The sequence below is a fragment of the Stigmatopora nigra genome, chromosome 1 (genome assembly GCF_051989575.1).
Source record: "Stigmatopora nigra isolate UIUO_SnigA chromosome 1, RoL_Snig_1.1, whole genome shotgun sequence".
Lineage (NCBI taxonomy): Eukaryota > Metazoa > Chordata > Actinopteri > Syngnathiformes > Syngnathidae > Stigmatopora > Stigmatopora nigra.
In genome coordinates, this window is record NC_135508.1 from 18,930,530 (window position 1) to 18,953,626 (window position 23,097).

The 23,097-nt window shown below is 42.4% G+C and overlaps 1 protein-coding gene across 3 annotated transcripts in view; it reads left to right on the forward strand.

Annotated features, from left to right (window-relative positions):
• Positions 1–2,860: 2,860 nt before the first annotated feature.
• rarga (retinoic acid receptor gamma a) overlaps positions 2,861–23,097 on the forward strand; it is a 41,301-nt gene continuing 21,064 nt past the window's right edge. Inside the window, exons 1-4 of one of the 3 annotated variants that reach the window (XM_077718021.1) lie at positions 2,861–2,985; positions 3,118–3,226; positions 8,460–8,517; positions 14,577–14,923. In XM_077718021.1, the coding sequence (XP_077574147.1) occupies positions 14,755–14,923 (169 nt within the window). In that variant the 5' untranslated portion in view covers positions 2,861–2,985; positions 3,118–3,226; positions 8,460–8,517; positions 14,577–14,754. Of the gene's footprint in view, positions 2,986–3,117; positions 3,227–8,459; positions 8,518–9,510; positions 9,530–14,576; positions 14,924–23,097 lie in introns of those variants that run through there. The other 2 variants (XM_077718020.1, XM_077718022.1) reach the window with 2 other exon arrangements.

The following is a 23,097-nucleotide window of genomic DNA, read 5'->3' on the forward strand; positions in this document are numbered from 1 at the left end:
GTTTTTTTATGCAATTATTTGGATGTTAATGATCACTTATATGGGTGATTATGCTTTATGATACAGTCTATACAAACAGTACACTAGTTAAAATGTGTATTGTTTAATTGGCAATATGGTTTTGGGATGAAATAAACTTTTTATTTAAAGGTTATCAGGCAGCCTGACTGTGGTGCACTTGGGGTAAGACGCCAATGTCCGTCTTTGAATAATGAGCTTGTCATGAGTGTGTTCTATAGTGTTATATTAAATGAAGCTAATATATGTATGACATACATAATATTCTGTATCTTTTGTGCAAAAGGTCACGCAAGTCGCAGCAAATATAGTTGTTGACTAGCATTTGCCATGGCCAGCCGATCACAGGGCACAAGGAGACGGACAACCATGCACACTCCCACCCATACCTAGGGGAAATTTTGAGTGTTCAATCAGCCTACCATGCATGTTTTAGAATGTGGGAGGAAAATGGAGTACCCGGAGGAAACCCACGCAGGCACGGGGAGAAAATGTAAACTCCACACAGATGGACGTGACCTGGATCTGAACCCAGGATCCCAGAGCTGTGAGGCCGACGTGCTAACCACTCACATCACCGGGCCGACGGATATAGTATAAATAACAATTTTGAAAAACTACCCTTTGTAAAATGCTCACTGGCCACAGAAAGAGGTTTAGTTGGGGATTCATACCCTTTTGTTATTGGAACAATTGGTATAAGGGAGAAATAAAAACCTTTTAACGTTCATATTTTTGCAGTTACAAACTGTCCTGATCCCAGTACTGACAGAAACCCTCCTGTGACCCCTCTGAGGATAAGTGTTTCGGAAAATGAGTGACTGAATGGGGCATCCAGTAAATGTGGATATTAAAGTTAGGAGTATTAGTCCTTACTGAAATGGAAAACCGACTGACTGTTAGGGGCAGGCCACAAAGCAGTGAGACACTGGGCTTTGGCCCATGACAACATGAAATTGCTTTTTGAACCCATTTTTTAAAGAATCAGGCCAAAAGAGTTTCTGCCAATATCTCAGAAATTCAGTATTTACTTGCTCTCATCTTGAGCCCAGATTTGATCTACGTATTTAGAATACAATCAGAATAAGACTACATATGTTGTTGTTTTTATTGGTGTTGTGATGAAAAGTAGAATGAGGAAATAAGTGACTCAATTTAAGAAATAAATCCTTTCTCAAATAATATATTGCTTGTGAGAGCAACTATGGGGTGCTGCCAGATAATTTAAGATAAGGTGAGACAACCATTGGATTTAGGATCTTCATTGGAAGAAGAATAAACATAAGCGATCGAGAAACGCCTAATCGTTTATCTTACTTTTACATTACATTTTTATGCTACACCCAATGAAATATTAATGCCAAATATTCTGATCTTTGTACAGAATGTTAGCAGAAATATGAAGAAGCAAAAGTAAAATAGGGTCACATGACCCAAAGTTTTTACTTTGTTTTCTACTTCTACTTTCTCTGGGGTTTTATATGCAAACAAATCCTTTGGTCTGGCGAAAAGTTATGCCATGTAGTTTCGTCTTCCCATTCAACCCGTGCTCGTTTTTTTTCTTTGCTCTTAGTATTATCCTCTTCCTACACCCAAAATATGAACAATATGGCACATTGACCCTGCCTTTTCTTTTTGTTGTTTTTCCAATCAAAATCATTATACTCTACACAACTGAGTGGAAGAATGGCTGCAGTACAGCAGACAACCACACAAAATAAAAGTTTGACAAGGTAGAAACCCCCAGCAACGTGAGTAGGGAAAATTGTCATTTTGTAATCTTTTGTCTATATCTATATCTAATATGATGATGACTTTCATATGAACAACACTGCCAATGAAACAGCCTGGAAAACATTGGAGGTGTCTGACATCACTAGCAATTTTGGACTAGTATCTGAAATGTACTCATATATATAGTTTTCACAATAGTGAAATAGTGAAGATCGAGAAGTGTTTAATTATGATGACCATTAGTAAACACATCTTAGCATGTCCTTTGATCGACACAAAGCAATTGAGGAAAGAAAGAGAAATATATGACCCACACCAAAATGTTTAATGACTCCATTTTGGGAGATCAAATGTTAGTAATTTGTTTTATAAATTTATCTACATTGAGTCAAAAAGAGAAGACAAAGTGACACAAAACTACCCAAAGACTCACCAGTTAGACATGCATTTGCAATTTCACATAAAATTAAGGGGATTTTTAGGGAGGCCATGATCTCATGCAACAACAGAAGTTAGGGTAAAATGAATCTTATTTATTTCATATTTGTAAACATAGTATAGTGACATTTTTTAAATGTATATATATGTTTTATTGTTTCAGAGTACTTCAAAGAACACAATACAGAACTGTGGTGTCTGTCTCCCCTAACAGACCACAGAATATAAATGAGGAGGACACACATTGACATGCTAATAGTAGTTTGTTCAATAAAATTGTTTTAGTTTAATCAAATGTTTCTCTCTAACATCTGTGTAAGCATCCCATATTAAGAATAGCAGGTGAAATTCCAATGTGGGTATACACTATGTAGATTTTTTTTCTTAATTTTTTGAAATCTGGACAGTGCAGCTTTGAATTGGGGAAGTGGGTTTGATTCCCATCCCAGTTGATTATGTCTTACGACCCATGAGCAAGATATTGAAGCCCACATTTGATTCTGGTGCTCAGTAGGTAAATGGCGACAAGTCCATCTATCGTTTCTAGTCAGGTGCACTCTAAAGTGTTTAAATTGCTTTTGATTTGACCTGTGGAAGTTATAGTGTCCTTTTTTGTGAAAAATCCTCTGAAAGATTGGTATAAATTGCAATGAACAATTTCTGCTGCAGTTTCTCCTTCACAGGGCAAGAGGGAGCCACCGTGCCAGGAAAATGGACGCTCGGCAGATCCTATCGACGCCCCTAACCTACTCGGGAAAGGACTCAGTGACGGATTAGCGATGGCAACCAACGAGGGTAATCTGACAAATGACTCCAATGTTTATCTGTGAGGCGTCAAGAGCAAATGGTGTCATGTTTTCTTGACGCGCTGGCGGAGGAAGACTCTTGAGAATATGTCGAGTGACTTTGTTGTCGTCTTCTTCTCAGTCAAGTGTGCCGCCTTCTGCCTTCTGCCTGTCACTCACTCGCTCGATCACAGAACTTGTGGGGAATGTTGAGACCGAAACACGGCACACTGCTGCGGGCGTATGAAAAGGTAGGCTTTGCACTCCACCTAACTTTTTGCCTCGTTAATTTAACGTACCCTGCCTGGTATTAAACAAAGCGAGTTTGTTTCTACCGTGGTGCATAGCGCGTCTGGCTCACAGTTCTGGTGTTGTGGGTTTGATCCCAGGTCGGGCCTCACTGTGTGGATTTAGCATTTTGTCCCACCTCCCCAAAACTTGCACGGTAGGCTGGTTGAACACCCCCCTAAGGTATCAGTGTGGGCATGAATGTTTGTTTTTCTCTTCATGCCAGGCGATTGGCTGGACACTAATTGAAAGTGTCTCCTGCCTGGTGCCAGAGGTCAGCTAGAATAGGCTCTAGCACCCCCACGAACCTTCTGAGGAGAAGCGGTACAGAAAAATGAATGTTTTTTTTTTTTACCGTCTTGTAAAGATGTCAGAAACGCGCAGTCATATGCAGAACACGTCCCGGCAGGGTAGAGTGTAATTATAGCCTACACAGAGTGTTTTGTGGGCTCTGAGCGGAGCACGGGTATCTACCAACACACCTGCAAAGCACCGTGGTCCGCCCGAGGCTGCCTAGACGGCCTTCTTCACCATCCCAAGTCTGCAAGCTTGCCTTCCTGCCTGCCACCCGTCCCCTCGGCGCCCCACCCAATAACTTGTTGAATGTGGCCTTTATGTGAGTAATGACAGCCAACTGCGTGGCCGATGAGAGATTTAAATTTATTCCACGCAGAACCTCCCAGTTTGCGTTAGATTAGCCGGCATGGTGGTTGATTGTGATCAGACCCCCCCCAACAAAAATTGCAGAGCCAGCAACCAAAGAATACAGAAAAGTAACCCCCATGCACGATCAACCACACTTCCTTCTTGTGGATAAAAGTCAAGTCAAGTTGGAAAAACGCTGCATGTTTATGTATGAAACAGCAGCGCCAAAAGTAAATGCAGTTTGTGTTGCAGTAGTGTTGAGTGCCCAGCTTTTTCACAAGGGTAGTTTTATGTGCAGGGAAAGAGGCATGGAAAAGAAGACCTTTCCCTTTGAGCTCACAGATTTGCAGTAATTACAGAATCACTTCCATATGTGGCTCTCTGGCTGCCTTCTCGCTGCCCCCACCACCCCTCTTTTCCCTCTCCCTCTCTTCTTCTCTTCCCTCTGACATTCTCATTCTCCCTTTATTCCTACTTTTGCTACTTTTATTTTGCTTGGCTTCCCTTCATGCAATCGGAGCATTTTTTGGGTCAAACCGCAGCTTAAACAAAGTTTATGGTAATCAGAACATCCTGGCATTTTTGGCAAACAACCACTGTGTTGGGGTGATTAAATTAACCACGCTTGCCAAAAATATGTGCGTGTCCTTGTCAAAAGAAGAGCGAGCAACAGCGAGACACGGACAGACAGACAAACAGACAGGCAGAGGGGGAAAGGCGGAAAATAAGGAAATATGAAAAAGGAGGAAAAGGCAAAGAATGGGAGCTCGGAGAAGAATTTGCAAGGCAGGAGCAGAGCATGAAGGAGGGAGAGGTGGAACAGAAAATGAGGCTGAGAGGGAAAGGGAGGGCTGGAGTAATGCTTTTTGACAGAGGTGGGTTCAAGATGGGTTCATGGTGACATCATGGTTGATTTTTGAGGAAAGTATAGACAGGAGAGACGTTCACCTTTCATTGAACACACATGTTGGGGGAACAGGCTGGAGAGCGCTCATTTGCTGGCACACACACTGGTAGCTGTGTCCGCAACCTCTGAATGCACCCCGAAATTATGCACACTCCTATTTTCCCCCCCCTGTTCCCCCTGCACTTTCCAGTGTAGTAAAAGGAGAACTTTCTTCCAACCTCTTGCTCATTTGTTTTTGCTCCAATAATACATTGTGGTAGAAACCTGTACTGGGCCTTAACGCACTTATGCATTTCTCCTTTAACCATGACTAAGTCTTTTTCCGGTGAGTATTCCATCGCCTACTTCAAGGTAGTTGGACTATAAATGAGCAGAGTTTGCCAGGCGGGATGAATGAGCTCCTTCATTTCTTCCGATGTGTATTTAAGTCCACAGGCGAGAAAGTGTTAGTGTATTTTGTGTACGAGCTGGTTCCCCCTTTTGCATCGCCAAGGCGCTACCAAAGGTGACGTGACATCAATTTCAACGTGGGGAAATGGTGATCTCAATGCAGGCATCTTGTTACTGATTAAAACCTGCCGTCAGAAGCACCCGCTCCCCGCTCGCCAATCTCATCAAACCCCACTCCCACTAGAATCCACACCTCTATCAATCCCACCCTCACCGTGACTCCCTGTCGCATTTTGTACCCCTTTCTCACACGATCACTGTTTTTTTTTCACCCTTTTTGTCTGTAAAACCAACTGACCTCACTTCCTCCCTTTCTTGCGTCCTCTGTCAGCACGCTTTGCTCTTTCCTCGCCTCCCTTTGCTCCTTTTCCTTTTGCCAGCAAGCCCCAGGCCTCGGCTACATTACTTTGTGAATGCAAATATGTTGAATCTTAAGTGGAAACACACGACCGGCTCTTATGAATATTTCATACCGTCATAAACACATTCCGAGGAACCGCAGAGTTTCGCGCCTTTAACACTGCCCATGTTTGCCGGATGACTTCCTGTAAGGAATTGAACTCCCCGCGGTGAGCTTTTCGCCGGAACGAGTGTCGTGTTTGGTTTGATGTCAGGGCAGCGCGTTGTGATGTCACCGGCTGAAGTTAATGACTCACGAATGGAGGGGGCAAGAGGCCATGTTTCCAGTGGTGCCCAGAGAGGGAGATAGCACCCTGATCTGTCTTCATTATCCCCCATTCTGCAGCCTCCCAGACACAATGATCATAAATCTCTGCCTGAAGCACACTTCACTGACACTGAAACACAAACACTAGTAACCTCTGACCCTCTCTTCGCTACTGCCTGCGCACACTCATCCGAGGAGGAGCAGACGGCGAGTGCACGCTGTATACACACACACACACTCATGATTCCCTCCCTCTATCACCATTTAATAAGGGCCACAGCGCAGCCTGTGCACTGACACCATCTCCGTGCACTCCGCTGCACATTCAGTCACTTACGTATGCTTAGAGTCGTCTCGATGCTATCAAGCTGATTTGAAATTCACGTCACCCAAACCACTAAATACTACAGTTAGTCTTTAAAGGTCCCACAGAGGTATTTGCCATCTTGTTACACGTTATGCAATTGCTGATTTAGCGCTGCTATATAAACAGTTAAGGGATTTCTTTTAGCTTCAGTGGCCTCATAAGGAACACCTCACGAATCAAATGTAAACGAGATAAGGATCTGTAGAGGTGCCTTTGCACAGTGGCTAAGATGGGCGCTTCCTGAATATGATTAGGTCGCGGAGGGAGGAAAAAAAAAGAGAAAAGCAAACGCAGCAGCACGTGTGCCTGTTTAACCATTCAGTTATGCTCATTTTGTATTTCCATAACTACTGCATATAAAAACTATGACTGAATTAGCATTCATTTGGCCAGTGTTTAGCTTCCCCATTGTTTTTAACATCTTACTACCAATTTGAGACTGTGTAGCTTTTGTTTATTTTTGTTCAGAGTTACTTAAAATACATATTCGTGGCTGTAGAAAAAATGTTTCCAAGTGTTTTTCAGTTCCGTGAAAAGTGTTTTCAATGTCAACTAAATCAACATTCAACAGAATGCTTTGTGGTTCAACTTGCTGTTATGACAGTAAACGATGGCAGGCCTTGCATTTGGTACTTGGGCCAATTATCTAAAACGTCAAAACTATACAAACAAGCATACGCAAGTGCCACGTGCATCATCTGACATTAATTAACATTCAAACAACTTACAAAAGATGCTGACTATCCAATTTAGGTTATGTGTCCAAATCACTGCACACTTGTTTTCCAACTCCAATTTTGATTGCTCTGAACAACCAATCAAAGAACAGAAAATACAGATTTTTGGGACAACATTGTGACTGCATCCCATTGGGAATCCAGAGACATGATGTTAATAATGTAAATATGGAAATATCTTTATGCAAAAGATATATATATATATATATATATATATATATATATATATATATATATATATATACACACACACACATACATACATATATATGTGTATGTATGTATGTATAAATATATATGTGCATATATTGTATATACACAAACAGTCACTTGCACCCCAGTTAAAAATCAATGTGCACTCGGTAAAGGGTTGTCAACTGTTCCCCATAACCAAAACATCTTGAGAAACATTACATTGAGAAAAGTAAGGCACACGCCCATAACCACAAACACATAAACAGATCTGAAACATATGATCTCATATGGCTAAGAGGGGCACATTGAGGGGCACACCCAAAGTTGTCGCTGGCGTACTCTGCCATCATGCAGAACTTCCCCTTCAACTGACGTGCCACCATTTTGCTCTAAGCCACGAAGTTTTGCGAAAGCCATCTTGTGTTTCAATGCATTCTCAACAGCACAATGTTTGTCAGGATGTGGACAGATGTTGTATATCCCTCAAAAATGCTTTGAAAGCCAAATTCTGGCTTTAATTTAGCCTCAATAAGAGCATCTTGCTTTCAGTTCTGCATGCCAACTGACTTCCCGGCGTAGTTCCTAGTATTGAATCTCAACTGATTTGAGGGGAACTCATGTTGCCAGATACGGGTGAAATGTGTCATCCAGTTTCATGAAGTGAACTTCTCTAGGCAGGCAGAACGACCTCATAAACACCATCTGGGCCCGATCAAAATATGACAATGCATATTAACTGAGATTCTCAGCAGCAAGTTCACTGTTTGCGACTTTCGATGACAGCGTGACCCCAGTTAGTAGGCAAACAAGTCAGTAGCCAAGAAGATGAAGGAAAGAAAAGGATCCCAGCCAATAGACAAGAAGACAGAGAATTAAAAACAGAAACTCAAGCTCGATTGCCTTTTTCTTCCCTACAGACGTTTTGCGGCTTGTGAAAATATGTGCTGTATATTTGAAGTGTCGGGTCACGTGAACGAGGACTGCATTATGAATCAGAGTATAATTATTTCCTAGCGTGCATGAAAGAGTGATTTTCAGATGTAGTGAGAGAAGGAGGAGAAAGTCCACAGAGGGAGATACAGAGAGAGAGAGAGAGCGAGAGAGAGAGAGCGAGAGGGTGTGTGTGTGTGTGAGAGAGAGAGAGGTTGGCTGCTGCCCTCCTGGTGCTGTCAGAAGGACTCTGAAGAACGTGCACACATCTCGTCTTCCTTTTTTTACCTTCCTCCAGGCTAACTCCACTCATCGGACCGTAGCGTCAAGCCATCAATTTGTTTGCCCTGGAACTGGTGAGTAAGCTAACGTGTAAAAAAGTTTTGAAGATCGTAAAACCTCTGCCAGGCTTTGCTTTTCTTTTTCACTTCAGCCTTTGTTTGCAGTGAGAGCTTGCGTTTTTTTCTAAAAAAAAAAAAAAAAAAATGAAGACATATCACACTTGCCTCAATCAAAGGCGAGCATGAGCAAACAATAAAAAAATCCACACGCACGTTTCTTTCATTAGGCTTTGTGGACGACACACCGCATTCGCATGAATACGTACTTGAGGACGTGATTTTGCCTGTGTGCTTCTCTGTGCACACATGTGCTTATTAGTGGCTGTTACCCAGTGCCTGTGGAGCTCTTTATTATTAGCATATGTGAGTGTGTTAGTGTGTACACGCCTGCATGTGTTTGATGTCTATTCACCAGAGGAGTCACCAGTCCTTGACCTTTTTTGCTGGAAACTTGGATTGTTTTCCACACCTTTAGTAGCATAACCTTATTCCACCGTGTGCCTCTTAGTTTACACGGAAGGTTTATTCATTGTGTTCCCATAGTCGGTCGCCTGTCAGTGAATTGTATCTCCTGATTCTGGCATATTGCCATGGATAACAGGTTCCACTTGTTACCGGCGTTTACATCGGAGCGATGGGGCGCCTGATGTCATTGCGTGTTTTTACTTGTTTGGCTTGTGCATGTAGCTTTCGTGCAGAGTTGCCGTGTTGCAAAGGCGACTGTCAAGCGCCGCACCTGCCATCTGCAGTTTTATCTCCCCCGGTAGACCTGACGTAAGAGTGAAGCTTAGTTCAAAAGAGAGAGAAAGTAACAGCCTTGCTAAGTGAAGACGCGTGCGGAAGCACACTAGTTGGACTGGAGGATGAGACCTCCGGAGTGGAAGATTTGTTTATAAGTCATTTTTTTGTTTCTTCATCCTATGAGCCGTATATTGCTACACAAAAGTGTTCCCCATTCTGTCCAATTCAAGCAGAGAGCTGTCAAAACCTGTTGTTGGCTGCACTCTTTAGAATTAATGGATGGCAGGTAAGACAAGTGTTCTTTTTGTTGTGTTGTTGTTTTTTGAGGGAGCGCACAGAGGCTTCTATCTTGCTGCCGTTGCACTTTAATTAACTAGGAAATAATTTGCAGTACATTCCCTATGGTTGTTTTTACAGGTGTGTTTGTGTATATTTGCATGTTCAATTAGAATATTAGCATTTTGTGTTTTGCCTGTGTTTGTTTGGGCTCACTTTGTGTTGCTGTAGTTCCTGGGGCGATGACTTATCTTCATATAGAGGAAGACTTGAATTGAGGATTACAAACATTTCCATTTTCGCTTGTTGAAAAGGGAGAGAAAGTTTCCCTCATGGGTGATTTTGTATCGTCTGGTTGTGTTTATGTCTAAAAATTGTATTCCATCATCTTTCTTTTCCGGTTGTGGTGTGCGTGTTCTTGTTTTGTTGGACCTAAAGTTGAGTGCTCAGTATGCCAGAATGCTCTACCACATCATGGAAAAAGAGAAAATTGTGAGAATGACATCATCACAAGAAAGTGTCTTGCTGAGTTGAAAATTTTCCATAATTTTCTTGCTGTTTTTAGAGACTCTTTGCGAGAAAAAAACGAGTGAGCAATGTCAATTCAAAAAGCAAGAAATGTTGAGAACACAATTACCTTATTTTAATTAGGTTTTTGGTTGTGTATCGTCTCTCCCATTTGCACTCCCAGGGAACAGGCTGTTCTTTAAATGTCAAATAATTGCACCCAAGTGCTACTTTGCATTGTTGCGTGTAAGCAAATACGTGTTTGCGCGATGCCAAGAGCAGGCAGATGTCAAACAAGTTTGAGGTGATGGAATGCAGGTGTGTTTGGCCACAGCGAGTCGTCTGTCACTGAGTGTCTCTCCCCCAGCCATTAACCACACACTTGTTGAAAGACGTTGAGTTGTCAGCTCAAAAATCAGGGTCAGTATAATGTGTTTCAGTTTCAATAGACAAAAAGTCACTGACGCCATCAGTCAAATGATAAAATGATCCCTTAATGTCTGTTTGGACATCAATGCATCTGTCATGTCACTTTAAAAAGAGAATAGTTTTACATGTGAAGTAATATGACTTCACCTGTGACCCAGAACTCTAACATAACCTTGTGTGTTTCCAATCACTTCCTTTACAAAGTTATGGAACATAAATCATTGTGACGAACAGTGCCTGGAAGACATGCTCAGGTTTTTGTTGAAAATGAGTGAGCATGAGTGGACAAGTCAAAAAACAAAACAACAAAAACGTTAGTCTACCATGGTTTTTCTGCCAAGAATACAGGTTACTTTTCAGGAGAATGTGAAGTCATCAGTTCCAACCGTTTTTGATACAGTTAAAAAAAACAACGGCAGGAAGTTACAAAAGTTTTGCGTCATATCAAATATCTGGAAAAAAGATGACTTTTAATTATTACAGGATTGTATGTGCTTACAGCTCAATAAGTATTTTTTGTGGTCTTTAAAATGTTTTTTTTTTCTTTCTAGGCGATGAGTTATAAAACATCCCTAAAAACAAATACGTACCAACACAAAGTTGGGATGACATATATCAATGTATCTCATATGACCCAAAGGTGGTTATAATAGTATATTATTTGGCTGTTAAGAATAATTGCAAACTTGTGACTTTGCAATTAAAGCAACATTTAATGTGCTCCTGGGTTCAATCAGCAGACTAGCCCAACTAGTTTGTTGTCTAACATGACATTAGCTCTTCTGTACACCACTGATATAAAAAAGTAATCCTCCCACACCATCACAGCATCTGATTTATATATTGCCTATCCTAATCAGGTTTTTGGGTGGGTTTGTATCTATTTTAGCTGACCCTGGGCGAGAGGTGTGACTCAAGCCCTGAAGTGGAGTGGAATGATTCCTATAAATGGTCACCATCAATGTTCCTATTGATTAGTATTTCCATTTTGAATAGGAATTTAGTCTAGGTGGAGTATATCTTTGTCGATAACAAAAGCCATTCATGTCTAATACAGCTCAACCTAGGCTATCTGGGAATAATTCATTGTGTAAGAACTCCGATTTGTGGAACTTGACGCACACAGCTTCTTTTCTTTGTCAGATATCTGGCCCCTCCAGGAGTGGAGAATAGTTTTAAATGTGTTTAATGTGATTTAACTAAGCGCAAGCCATGTTTAGCAACATCTACATGACCTGCGTTATACTGTGCATGCTGTGAATTCAGGCGCCAACTTTTTGCTTCCCTTGTCTCCATTCTTTGACCTTGTCATGACTAAAAGTTTGCAAACGAGTCTGGTTGCGCCCAAGCGTGCCTCGTCTTGTTGAGCCATCTCCAAATTAAGTGACTTGATTCAATTGCTACAGGCAAAGGTTTGGTTTTGATAAACTCTGCAGATAATCTGAAGCGTAATAAACGTAGCCGCTGCAGCACAGTGTGGCGCACTGTGAGGTCGGACACTTTGCTCCAGTCGGCCTGTCTTGGCCAACGGTGGAAAGTCCCCGCAGTAGTCTGAAAACCTGGTGCTCCTCCTCACCCGCCTGCTGCCTCCTGTGTGCCCCCCAGGCTCAAGGGAAGTGGGGAGGGCCTCCATGCCATTTTGGCCCACTCCAGCAGCGGATGAAGTCACTCCGAATTCCCCTCATCCCCCCCTTTATAGAGCCCGACCCGATGGCGAAGCCAGCCTACCACAGGAGCCCCTAATAAAACACAAATGACTCTTTAAAAAAAAAAAAAAAAAAAAAACTTCTGGACTGATGTGGCTCATTAAAAAACACTGGCGCCGTCTTTTTCGCTTTTATTAATTCATTATTGGGTTTGGGGAGGAGAGTCAATCTGCCGTGTTCTATTTTAAAAGGCTGTTTGCCTTCTCTGCTCCTTGCTTATTTTCTTTATGACTTTTCCTTCTGTGGGTAATTTTGCTAGGTTTGCATTCTCTGAGTAGCTTCAGTAGTAGCTGAGAACGCCTTTGTATTCATGGCTGCAATACTGGATGAATAGATGGATCAATACACTCTTGTTTACTCCTGTGAGAATACATAAGCCTTTATCCTACTCTCTACTCTGAGCGCTGGCAGATTTCACTTTCTTTGAAGAGCGCATGAGGCAGTTACCCAAATGGGCCAAACACATCATGCGCATACTTTTTGATTTTCCATCCCGCATTGTACATCTCCCTTTTCCCCAGCGTTAAAGTCTTCTGTCAACTTTTGGTTTGTTTGCTAATGATTGAACCCACTGACCCAAAGGCACCAGCTACATGCTGCCCTCGATGTCCGTAAATTTAGGGTTGCAGAGCGGGACCAGGGTGCGAAATTGAAAAGAAAGATGGAAGTAAGGCTATGTTGGCAGGATGGGGGTTGGTGCCTATTGACGGCTGCTCCTTCCTGAAACGTGGTCACCCGAGCCTGCCCAGACCCTGGATGCACATGTGGAATAGTTTACTGTAATGGAACTCTAAATTAGTGGTGGTTTGAAGCGGCCTGCAGCAGTAGGGTGTAATTAACTGGCTCTGTTGAAAGAGAGAGAGAAAGAGAGAGAGACTGGCTTAAGCCAGAGCACTGGAAAAGATGCATGGGTGAGAGGTGTGTGCGTGTGTATGTTTTAACACATGTCATTTTTCCCCCAAGTGCTTAATTGCATGCGTTTGTACTATGTATTTCAGACTTTGTGGTATATAGAAATGCCTTGGAAAGCTCCTTGCCAGTTTCGTAAATAGGACATGGCGCCGCCTCACAGTGCCCCCCTGTGCCCAAACTTTGCCACTGTCCATCCTTCTTTCCTTCTTTTGTTCTTTCTGTCCATCGCTCTCTCTCTCTCTCTCTCTCTCTCTCTCTCTCTCTCTCTCTCTCTCTCTCTCTCTCTCTCTCTCTCTCTCTCTCGCCTTCTCTTTCTCTCTCTCGCCTTCTCTTTCTCTCTCTCGCCTTCTCTTTCTCTCGCTCGCTCGCTCTCTCTCACTCTCTCTCGCTCTCTCGCTTTCTCTCTCTCGCTCTCTCTCTTTCTCTCTCTCGCTCTCTCTCTTTCTCTCCCCTCTCTCTCTCTTTCTCTACCCTCTCTCTCTCTTTCCTTCCTTCTTTCTTTCCCCATGTCAATCTTTTCCCTCATTTCCTTGTACTGATGGACATATTTATGTTCCCCAGGATTCCCCTTCTAATCAACCTCATTGACTTCATCCCCATAATTTGGAGGGTTTCCACAAGCGGTACCGAATTCCTTGGCTCTGCTCATTTTCAAAGCCACATTCTGTGAAAACAAGCTCATCACACCACCCACTCCAAAAAATCAAGCTCAGGGAGCGGTCGGCAAAAACATTTTCTCTCTCTTTTGACGCTCCTGCATTAACAATCAATAGCACAAATGCTTACGTGCATACTGTTGTATGAGTGACAAGAGGCTGGTGGAGATTTCAGCCAAAATGACTTTGGGGGGTTTTAGAACCTTACCTCAACACAAGCTTGTCGGAAGTGACAGCAGCAGTTAGCAATCAGTGGAATCTCATTTTCTCCCTCCACCACCACCCCATGGACCCTGTGTCTGGGCCTCTGGTGGTGGTGGGGGTGAGAGGGATGCAGGCTGCTGTGCTAGGCTGGCAGCAGGAACAGAGAAGCTCTTTATAGCAGAGTTCTGGTGATTTAAATCATATGGCATAGCCTGGAATCAGTGCACAAGTCTGGAAGCTCTTCAAAACTGAAAGAACAGAGTGCTCTCTCTTTCTCTCTCTCTCTCCTCTAAACCCCCCACCTCCTGATCTTCCTTGTTATAACTTTTTATCTTATCTGCTTTTCCCATTTTTTTCTGGATGTTCCTCTCATTCTTCTTCTCTCACACATCTATGCAGGGACTAGCCATCACTGATCTTCTCCTTATACCTAATCATGTCAAGTTTTCACATCATTCTCGTATTATAATTATGAATAAACCGTTTACCGTGTGTTTCAGCATTGCTGTCATTTTTAACATGATTTTAGTCCTAACAGAAATCACTTATAAGTACCATGTTCATGCCAATCAGATGTTCATTTTTTTGTGTTCCATGCTATAAAATGAAAAAATAACAAGCCTTTCTGTCATTTCTTCCCCAGAAATTGAAAGTTTCCACTCAAGTGCAGTTCCCCACTAAACAAGAGGACTTCACCCTTACTCATCCATTCTCCCACATCCTGACAACATTTTGAGAGGACACAAAGTTTGCGGGGAATTCCAAGGGTGACTGGTGAGCAAGTTCCCATCCGCCAGCGGGCCTGCTGGTACGTCATCGCCATGGCTACCAACAGGGAACAGCAGGTGGGCCACATGACGGGCTTCCCACCTGCCGTGTACCCCTTCGCTTTCAATTCAATGAGGAGCCACTCTCCCTTTGACCTGCTGGCCAAGAGCAGCCTTTTTGGGAGATTCAGTGCTGACCTCCCCAAAGAAATGGCTGCACTATGTAAGTTCTCATCATCAACATATGTATTTGACTTGTCCTGCCTCTCATATGTCATTTTCCATTGAAGCCCTGAGTACTTAGAGTATATGGCCCACAATCATTTGGCTAACCTGCTTTGAACAATTTGGACGTCCAATGGAAAGTGGAAAATATGGTGACTTAAATTACCCTTTATTACATGTAATTTTGTAGACATGGAAAATTTGACAGGAGGCTTGTGATATAGGATGTCTGGTGTAAAAAAAAAAAAAATCCCACAATGGAACTGTGAGGGGGAAAAATACACTTCCATCGATGCAGTGATTGCATAGTCTCTGTGGTTACCTTATAGAAGTGTGTATATAGTGCGGCTGTGTCCGCAAACTCTGCCTGTGTGCGTGGGGGTGTGTCGGTTGTATGTAGGGGGGTTTGTGTGAGTCTTTCAGGCAGGCAACCCACAAATCTGCAATTAGTGACAAAACAACATTCTTCCAGGGTGAGGTGACGTGCGCCTCAGGCACTGTCAAATATTTAAGAATAAACACACAAAAATACGCAAATAGGAACCTCTGTCTGAACTGGACGTTTTTTTAAGATTAGTAAGACAAAATCACGATCACCTCACCATTAGAGGAAGTCAACTTCAAGTTACAGATGTGTGGGTTTGGATTGTAGTTTCAAAAACGTCCACAGGCGACACTGTTGTCCTCTCACTTGTCAGGATGGGATGATTAAGATGTATGGAAAATGGATCTCAAAGAAGAGATTGTTACCAATGGAGAGAGTTTTTACGCTATGGAAATGTGAAGGGGGCCATCCTCGAGTATAAGCATATAAATATATATTGAAGTAATGGTGGGTATTATTATTATTTTTCCACATCATTTGACATATGGCGAGTATGACATATTTTCTGCAAGACTTCCAGTTTGGGATGGTTTTAAGTGAGTCCTTTTTTACGGGCATGGCAGTAAATGTGAGCAGAATTGATTTTGAAATTTCAACCTTGTGCTGTGGAAAAGGGGTGGCAGGTGGAGAGGCTATAATGGGTGTGGGTGGCAACAGCTGAGTGTCCCCCGCCAAGCCAAACCAAATCCGCCCTTGTGTGGATTCCCACTTCACCCCCGTCCCTTTTCAACCGCAGCATGCCTGAGCACCCCTCCAACCATTCAGCCGTCAATCACTACCTCGCCCCCCACACTTCGAAGATGCTACTACCCACCTAATCCTAGAGATATTTTCACAGAACCCGATAGAGAGAGAAAGAAAGGGGGGAAATAGAGAGAGAAAGATAGAGGGAGAGAGAGAGGGGGAGAGAGAGATAGAGGGAGAGAGAGAGGGGGAGAGAGATAGAGGGAGAGAGAGAGGGGGAGAGAGAGACTATAGGGGGGTGGAGCAGAAAGTAAGGGAGGGGAGTTAAACACCTGGGGTGATGTCCCGGTGTGGTGGAATCCAAGAACAAGCCTTGCTAGGAAAACACACAAATACACACATGCAAACATGTGAGCAGAGGCACTTCCCACTCTCTCATCTGGCCTCACACAAGCCTGTCTTTCATCCAAAAACTAGAGACGAACCCCCCTTGATGCAGAATGAAATCCCAATGCGCTGACAGATGGACTCTTTTTGGTTTTTCGCTGTGGCATCAAACAGAAAAAGTATCAGAGCACAAGTTAGCACATGGGCCAGAAGTTCGTACATGAACAGCTTGTGTGGAAACATCCGGGCCACGTGGTGGGACTGTAAATGGAGCTTAAATAAGGTCAGGGTCAGAGTTTAAGTTGGTCTCATTGACAAATAGTTTTAAACAGTGAGAACCTTTCGCTGTTATTATTATCCACTCATATAGTGCACTAAACCTTTCGCCCTTGCTGATCTTAAGGGATTGTGTATTAGTGGATTGAGGGTAAAATTTATATAAATATTTGTACTTGAGGACAATTTAGCCTGCCTTGAACTTAAAATAAAACCAGTCCCATCAGTAGGATGGTTGTTGATTCATTTCGTTAGTTTTAATGTCCTAGGTGGGAATATGATAAATTTACTTACTGTGTGATCAATGAAACAATGGTTTATTATGAGAGCATATTTGGTGTGTCTTTCCCCATTAACGGCACCCGATGAGTTAACATGCATGCTTTTGGATTGTCTGAGAACAAGTCAAGTCAGATTTATTTATATTTGAACGCCCAAAAGAGTTAACAAATCCCTATTGGGGAAAATTTGAAACCTAGTGAAGGGTCATAGATTATTATTGTTATCCGCGTTATCATTGTTGTTGACTGAGTTGTGTTGCAAAAAAAAAAATGAAGCTATGGCTATTACTCCAAAACAGTCGGGAACAAAAATGACTTTTAAAGTGAATTCAAATGAACATATACAAATTTGTTAATGTAGCTGAGAGCATTTTTATGTTATTTAAAAGAATGTTTAAGTAGCACAGAATAAAGATAGTATATTAGAAGAATAATGCAGTGATAAAAAACGAAAAAATCTTTTCACGATAATGTTGTGATGAGATATTGTTTTGGGTTTCTCATACTAAAGTTGCAATATAACACGAATGAATGTACTCGCATTAATAGCTTTAGTTAGTTACACAGTAAAATGAAAATATTTAACAATATTACCCAATCCATTGTATGACATTTTTCTAAAAACATTAAGTGACACCTCGTCTCAAATTGTTGCATGCACTTTTGGACTTTCATTTGTTTAAATAACTGCACAGATCCGAGGAAATAACATGACTAAATTGTTGATAAGACTAGCTAAAAACATATTTCAAAGAAACAAACACCCAACAACAGGATCCTACACACTAAAATTATCAATCGGTTAGAAAACACATTCTTATGCGACTTGATGACTAAATGTGCTTTTTTTTAGTTGCACAACAGTTGTAGTGACTAGTTACGAGTCACTTTAATAACTGCAGCGTCACTGCTTGCTCAATGTTCCCTTAAAGAACAAAAGGCCTCAGTTGAGAAATTGTGCAGACCCTGTTTTTCTGCTGCTTCCACTTCTTCACCAAGAGCCGCCTGGACACGCCTCCTTATTGTTGTCGAGAGTGTCTGTGGACCAGACTGAGAAAATACCTTCCATATAAAGGGAGTAAAACTGCATATCTTTGTGCATGTGGCAAATAGCATCGCATTCTTGCCCAGCTTCATCGCTGTGTGTGTAATTACTCCTGTGACACCTACTATTGTTGAGTTCTGTGCCAACAGGTCGGAGCAGCTCCCGCCGCAGTGCTCTTTTGGCACCAGTGTGTCTTTGGAAATACCTGTTCTGCACAGAGGTGGGAAGAGACAGAGAAGGGGAGGGTTGTGATGACCGGCCTGTGTTTGCACATGTAGCGAGTGATAGCTTTGGCGTCATTTCCAAATGACGAAAGACAACCAACCGTACTGAACTTTTACACGTCGCAGGAGGCGGATTGGTCCAAATGTGCTTAATAGCCGGGAAATAAGTTTGTTCATCCATGAGAGGAGCCTCTTTACAGCGTGCCGAAGCAGAGGCCAGTATCAGTTGATCCCTGTCATTATGGGAGTCCTTCAAACAAACAGTTGGAAGCCTATTAAGGCCACTTACTATGAGATAACATCGCCACTGAGCCAGTGAAACACCTCTCTAAGCTTTTGCCAATGGAGGCCGGAGCCCTGGCCCCCGAGTCAGCCACAGGGATGTTTTGAAAAGCTGTTCGGTCATTTCCTTCCGCCGACACGGCCAAGACCGAGCTCCGAGGTCTCCGATTGACTGTTCAAAGCCTCCTGTTGGGTTTTATGCCTGCTGACGTGATTTGAAGAGAGAGGAAAGAAAGAGACTCAGATGTGAGAACTGGAACAAAGTGGGATGAAATTAAAACAGCAGTAGTCATAGGAATGACAGTCAATGGCTTGTTGGAACTTGTGGGAAGAACTGCCTACGTCTGCTCAGTGGTGCCTCTTGTGGAGATGAGGAGCCGTCATCTCATGTTACGTTTTAATGTTTGTCGCATATGGATTAGAATAGCTCACACCCACACTGATGCAATGGCATTAGCATCATAGCTGCCAGGCATGAGTGCATGTATTTGCACCTACGCAACCTTCAGTCAGGACGGCAGTGAAAAGAAATGTGACTTAATTAAAAACACTCCTTGCATTCCTTCGAGAAAAAAAAACTGGATTCTGTTTGGCATATGGCGCTCGGGGTTGGTATATAGAGACCATTTTTTGTCAGAGAAAGTAAAAAGTACATATTATAATGGAGGTCAAAGACCATAGGAAAAGACATCAAATATCTGAGAGTAGCATACTTTGACGGGTTGAGCACAGTACAAACAGCACATTGTGGTGCTTTATTTATTTTAATAATGATTGAAGTGCTTGGTTTCAGCCTTGCCCGGGGTAGCTGTCAAGTACATGAGTTTTGAAATGCACAGATGCATATTTTGCGCTCATGTGAGCGCACATATGTATTTAAGAAGAGACATTTGGCTTTGCATGGTAAAATGAGCTCGAGTTTGCTACCTCTTGCTCCCCCTCGCAAGCCAGGATGACCCAACACCCTTCCCCATGCTCTTTATACATGCTATTTACAAACGGCATCGTCTCCTCGCTTTTTGACACAAAACTGCTGCAGGACACATAATCCTTCTTTGGCTACCGCTATCGCGCTTGATGACATTTACTGATTTATTTGTTGTTTAGGCTAAGTGCAATGACCTCAACCCGTGGTGGAAAATGACAAATAAGCATCCTTAAAGGGAACAAAAAACATGCAGTGGTTTGCTTTCTTGCAAAAAAAAAGGTTGTATGTGCTAGCACTATTAAACAGATGATATTCTGATTAATATTGCATCAGCGGAATATGAATGAAACAGAATAATTCATCAGTCTTCAACAATCTCAGGGCTCCTCCATGTTTGGTAATTTTACCCTCTGCTGTCGGCCGATATAAACGTCACAACTACTCTTGAGCATTTGCTAGTATCAATGTGAAATATCACATGACCTCTGAGTAAGCTGGGATAACTATTAAAGCTACTATATGGATTGTGGACGTAAAGGTATGAGTTGGAACTGAAAAAATGCATCACACAACTTTATATGATCGTGAACATGCTGCATCAAAAATATGAGAGACGGGTGAATTTTTGTAAATGACTGGAATAAAACAACTATTGCTTTAATTTAATACAATTCCTTTGTTGCATCTAGTGAGAGCCATATTTCATTTTGACAGAAGGTATGAGATATATATATATATATATATATATATATATATATATATATATATATATATATATATATATATATATATATATATATATATATATATATATATATATATATATATATATATATATATATATATATATATATATATATATATATATATATATATATATATATATATATATATATATATTTCAGCAACACGGTTACTTATTTATATATTTATTCATGTATCTATTTAACTTACTATTAACTATCTATGTATGTGTAAAATGCCTTTCCTATTTTTGCATCCTCACCCTCTTGCTACTCCGACAAAGACATTTCCCGAATACGGGATGATCCAATTCAAGTGATATACACGCTACCAAGTTCCAATATCTTCCCCATTTTAAAGTGCGCAGGCACCAAAAGTCCTGACTTTCTGCTAATTGCCCCGCAGCCATTGAAATGTTCCAAAGGCCAAAACCTCATCAGAAATAAAAGAACCATCTGCCTCCTGTCAACACTGCTCTGGCGTCCATGATATACACAGCAAATTAACCATGCTAGCCCTGGTCCATTTGTCCTCTCTTGCACTGGTGACAGCTTGTGCGGCACCGCTCGCCGTTGATCTATCAGTGACGCTTATAGCCGCTTCGCCTTTCATAAACAATTCTGCATCATCTGACATCCTCGCTTTCATCTCCTTGGAACGCCACCAGTTGTGAGAGGACAGCTTACTGAGACTCCTTTTTGGAAAGATATTCCCCGCACGTCGCTCTTTTCTGGTTTGAAGTGATGCTGGTCAGGATTCACCAAATAAAGCAGGATTGGACAGAAAGACCCTCTTAGTTTTCCTGACAATTTAAGCACCCAGGAGGTTTTTGTGAAATGGATAGGCCGTGCTAGATCTGCTTCTCCAATGATATCCACCTAAACCCTGGTGGCTTATGCACTCTCAAGTTCCCTCGCTCGCTCCTCTCTCCTCTCGCATTCTCTGCTGCCTTCCCCTCAGATTTCCTCTTGTTATCCCTTTTTTCAAGTTGGAGCCAATCGCCCTAAGTCCTAGAAACTCGCAGAAACTTTTCGGGCGCTTATGCCTACTTTGGAAGAGAAGAAGAGAGGAAAGTCGGCTAAGGTTGCTGTTGAAGGAGAGGCCACAAATTGCGTTGCAGCCTTGACAAGATGACTTATGTAGATAAAGAGGCTACTATGAAAACTGGAAGGGGGCAGGGTCTCCAGAAGGCGTAGGCGCCACTTGCAATGAAATATACTACTAGACTGGTTTTTGGGGCCTAGCTATAAAAAAAGACTGTGGCCCCCCCCAACTCCCTCTGTCATTCCACACAATTCGAGTAGCAAAACGTCATTGCTGTGGGCCTGCAGAGAGACAAAAAGGCTGCTGAAAGATGTCCAGGCCTGATAATGTTGTGAAAAGTAGCAGTGTGTTAAGCCTTTAGGGGTCGAGCATGTGAACAGAGGCAAACATAGACTAACATGTTCTCTCATAACTCGGACATCTTACTACCCATTTTTCTGCTCACTGACACATCAGATTTCTCCCAGAGATAGAGTGAAAGAGCATTCGATGGCAGGAGGCTACATGCTTATTTGAAGCTGAACACATGTCAAACTGGCTGCTGCTTGATGGATGTGACAGGGAGGTAAACTAGGATTGCGCACTCTGCTCTGATCAGCTCAGTCACACCTTGAAAATGGCTGAAAACTTGTAAGAAGGGGTTATTCCTCTATCATCACAGCCAATTTGTCTCTGCATGTCCACATACCGCACCATTGCATTCCTCAGCACAGAGAAGTATCGTGCTGCATTTGCCATTTTAAAAAGAAACCCTCGTTTATTGCCTCACACACCACTGTGTTGTTGACTGCTTGGCTGGAACCTGAATGATTGTATACAGAGGAAGTAGCAACAATGTGTTGTATACGTCTTATCTGTAATCGGCATCGGAGTGCCAGACAGTAGTAAAGCCTGATTTTCTTGGATTCTAACACAGGTGTATACTTTAATGCGACTCAGTCCAGCTGGCTGCCTTTTTAGTTATATAGATGAAACGGTGACACGTGATTGTTACAAAATCATATCACAAGAGGCACTGAGAACAAAAGCTGCCATTTTCCTTGCACGCACCAAATCATTTGGCAGCCGGGCTTGAAAATGGAACATTCCCCAAACCCGGAACAAAAGCGCAGAAATTTGTCAACCAAAACAAATCATGCAGTCAGGAAAAACTGGATATGGGGAACTTATTGAAATGGAGGGTCTGTACAGGGGGGAAGCAACTGAGTACGCGATTCGTGAGCCAGAAACTGAGGAACCGGGGCGAGATAAGTTTTTTGGGGGGGAGAAAGTTAGTGGCCCAAGGGGGGGTTCTTCTTGAGTTCAATCTCTCTGGCCGGGGAAGGAAGAGGAGGAGGGTGGGGAGGTAGGGACCAGCCTGGGTCAGCAGTAGAATGTGTGAGTATGTGTAGATTAGATGTCTCAACTCAGTCCATAAAAGCTCCTCAAATGCCCTCCTCAAGTGGACGGCCTGGCTTTAGCCATTCTTATTCTACTCACCTATGTAGTCAAATGGTAAAACTAAAAGAAAAGGCTATGGCCCATTAATCTCCAAAAACATAATTTTGGAGATTTGGCCCTTGGTGCTGCGTTATAAATCGGTTGCGTTGCAGCTCATCGGAGCAAATAGTGGTTCTGGCAAACTAAACGTTGATATTGCGCTGAACATGCGGTCACCGAGGGATTGGACAGTTCATTTTCCAGGATACTGTGAAATGAGCTGCTATAGGAAAAAGTCAGGAAGAAGATGAAAGATGTGTGTGGGAGCACAGCTTGTGAATCCTACATTTGTGACTCGGGGTTGTGATAATTCCATCTGAAACAAAGGTCCAAGATATTTTGGCGACAAACTACCAGCAGAGACATCTTTGATAGATGACGGTTTATCTAACCTTTCTGTAGCTGTTATAAAG